A 3059-nucleotide genomic window follows, 5' to 3' on the forward strand; every position below is an offset into this window, starting at 1 on the left:
CAGGCAGTACGGTGGTTAGAGCTACCGGGGCTCTAACATTCCGCTGCTGCAGGAGCTGCGCCAGTCTGGTGGTGCTTACTAAGGCGGCGTTTACCTTGTGGTACAACATGATGGCTCTGTCCATTTGCTCCCCCTTCTCCTCGTAATAGCAGGCTGCCTCTATCATGTCTTCTGGAGAGCTCAGCAGAGCCACGTTCATCAGCTGATCATCTAAATTGTTCTCCTGTTCGAAAGCAAAGCTTTGGCTCTAGGGGTGCAGCAAACACGGTTCATAAGGCTGTCTTCTGGCAAGGCCACAGCTTTACACTGTCACGGACTTGCCCACCAACCCCTCCTGGGCAAACCCCTCCCAGCCCAAGTAACTCTGAGCCACCACGACGACCATTTGTTTGGGGCAGTTTTCTGTAGAGCTACACAAGGAAATACCGCCCCAGGACTTGGTGATGCACCTTCTGCAGAAGATGCAGCAGCCTCGTAGCGGGCTGTGTATGAGCAAGCAGCGAGTGTCTCGCAGGAGGGACTGGGCGCAGACGGCTTGTACCGCTCTCCTTCCGGCTGCTGCCTGCAGCCAGAGTCCCGCTTTGCCTGAGGCCCAGCTGTATCTATCTCAGCGCGTACCTTGCACAGGCGGATGGCGCTGTTAAACGCGTGGGCCCTGGTGTAGAAATGCACGGCCTGCTTGACGTCGTGCTGGCTCTCGTACTGGCGGGCCAAGTGATAGGATGCTGCCCAGTTCCCCGTTTCATTTGCTATTTCAGCAGCCTGGAAAGGAAACGGTGTAGCTGTACGTGGTGCCCGCACTCCTCCCCAGAGTGAGAGCTCTCTGGAAGCAGAGGGAGCTGCCTTACCTTCTGGATGTTGCCCTGGAAGCAGTGGACACGGACTAGGGAAAAATAATCCTGAGCCAGTGCATAGTACTTGAGTGCAGCCTCCATGTCTGACTGGCTCTCCAGATACTGGGCCCACCATTTCCACAGGCTCCTGGAAAGCAACGGGATTAACCGCAGTGACAAGGATTGCCAGCCACGGGCAGTTTCCCTCTGGAGATCTTGAGCTCAAGACCAGATACACTTTTTTAGAACGTAGCCAAGGCTTTACCCGCAGCTCAAGGGTGGCAGTCAAAGGTCTGGGTTATAAGCGAAGTCAGCCCAGCTATCTAGTGTGGTGGTCCTTGGGCAAGGTATAGCATAATCCAGAAAAGCTGTGGGAGGACCAAAACGGGTAAGGCAGGGGCTGAACTTGGGGCTGAGAGGATGCATGCTCCTCCTCCCCTGCTCTCTCCACAAACTGTATTTCAGACCTGAAAGTCCCATTTGGGAGAAGGAACAAGCGTACTACTGACTTGTCTTTCATCTTGTGGACGTAGTTCTCCAGGGCTTGTAAGTTTTCAGAGAGCATTCGGGGCACCTCGAACCTGTGCGTGTCTGACTTCTCATAGCTGCAGAGAAGAAGAACCCATTAGCTGTGAAATGACCACCTTCACGTTAGCGCCCTTCCTGGGTAAGAAATCCATGTAGTAGCATTTGCCAGCGACAGCGGGACCACACTGGGAACACTGCTCCAGCTCTCTCGCTGCCTCAGACCAGCTGCAGTCTGTCAGCACCATCAAAAATAAAAATGTCAATGGTCCTGCAAGGCGCCTGGAATTGGGAAGGCAAGGTGAGCATGGCCAGGACTTCACTGTACGTACTTTAAAAGTGCCACTGATGGCCCAAAGAAGTGTCCCAGAAAGTTCCCCAAACATCAGGCACACCTCTGCACAACTGGCTGGAAAGGTCACACGAGCCCTGGGCGCCTCAGCTTGCCCAGGCCTTCCCCCACCCACTGCCACATCAGCCCCTTTTCCAGTGCCAGCAGATCACTGCATTTCTGCCACCGCCTGCTGTCAGAGGCTGTCCTCACCCCCCTGCCTGCCCTGAGCATCTAACGGGTCTGGCGGAGCACATCAGAGCTCTGCGCTGGCGCTGAACAGAAGTGACCTTTATATTATCATTATTGTTGTTATTATTGTCATTATATTGTGAGGCTTCCTCTGGTAAAACTCGTATAAAACCCAAGCTTTCAAACAATGAATGCAACACATTAAAAACCATCTCCCCAAACTTCTTCAAGGGTGCACCAGTCACAGGAGGGGCTGGACGCCAGCAGCTCCCAGGCCAGACGCCAGCAGCTGTGGCTGGGTCTCGGAAGCAGTGAACACGGGGTTTGTCATGGGAAAGGAAGGAACAGAGGGCAACGGTCTCCAGAGACAAGTGCGGGACTGGATGTGAGTGGGGTTCCACTGCTGGCCCTGACAAGACACTTGGCCTTTTTGGTGCTGAGCCTTACTAGCCCAGGAGGGGGCTGGGAAGCTTCCTGTGAGAAGGCTTTCACTCCGTGAGATAGAAAGCACCAGGAACAGGAAAAGACGTCAATTAATTATTACTGGTCACCATCAGACACCCTCCTTAGCCTCCTCCAGTCTTCTCAGGAGACCAAGGCTCCAAATCCCCTGGGTGCCACAAGCTGGTGCTTACTGGGCGAGAGCGGGACTCTGCTCCCCGACTGCCTCAAGGTGCTTGGCATAGTTGTAGTAGGTGGTGCTCAGGTGAATCCGGTCGTGAGCTTCAGCTGTTTCGATGGCTTTCTGCCACTGGTTGGAGGCTTGGTAGAGCTTGTTGAGGAGGTCGTAGCGTTTGCAAGCCTTGTACAGCCGCTCTGCATCCTCCTGGAAGCAGCACACAGAAACACCTCGTCAGCTCTGCCCCGTGTGTCAGCGTTTCGGAGGGGTCCTTCCCAACAGACACTGCACATCAGAGGAGTCGCTAGGGCAGGTCCTTGTGATGCACAAGTAAAGGAACAGTAATTGAGGCCGGGGCTTGAACCACCCACCCACACGTAGCCTGGAATAGCACGTTACTGGGAAACAGGATGTTTACGTGACAATAAGGGAAGCACTCGGACCCTGGTGCCTACCGGACAGTACCAGCCGGGGGTGACACGAGCGAGTCACCACAGCAAGCACCGTCATCGGGAGCGTAACCCAGTTCAGCAAGGGGAGAGGGGCCGGTGTGGGGACA

At 54.8% G+C, this 3059-nt stretch overlaps 1 protein-coding gene across 1 annotated transcript in view; it reads right to left on the bottom strand.

The window, feature by feature from the left end:
- Window positions 1-3059, bottom strand: part of IFT140 (intraflagellar transport 140) — a 77867-nt gene that overhangs the window by 3562 nt on the left and 71246 nt on the right. The window contains exons 19-23 of the mRNA XM_010136302.1: window positions 2517-2707; window positions 1343-1438; window positions 849-981; window positions 619-762; window positions 95-223 (exon numbers count right to left, since the gene is read on the bottom strand). Coding sequence (XP_010134604.1) covers window positions 95-223; window positions 619-762; window positions 849-981; window positions 1343-1438; window positions 2517-2707 — 693 coding nt within the window. The remainder of the gene's footprint in view (window positions 1-94; window positions 224-618; window positions 763-848; window positions 982-1342; window positions 1439-2516; window positions 2708-3059) is intronic.

This window comes from Buceros rhinoceros, unplaced genomic scaffold, assembly GCF_000710305.1.
Source record: "Buceros rhinoceros silvestris isolate BGI_N320 unplaced genomic scaffold, ASM71030v1 scaffold6695, whole genome shotgun sequence".
NCBI classification, from domain to species: Eukaryota; Metazoa; Chordata; class Aves; order Bucerotiformes; family Bucerotidae; genus Buceros; species Buceros rhinoceros.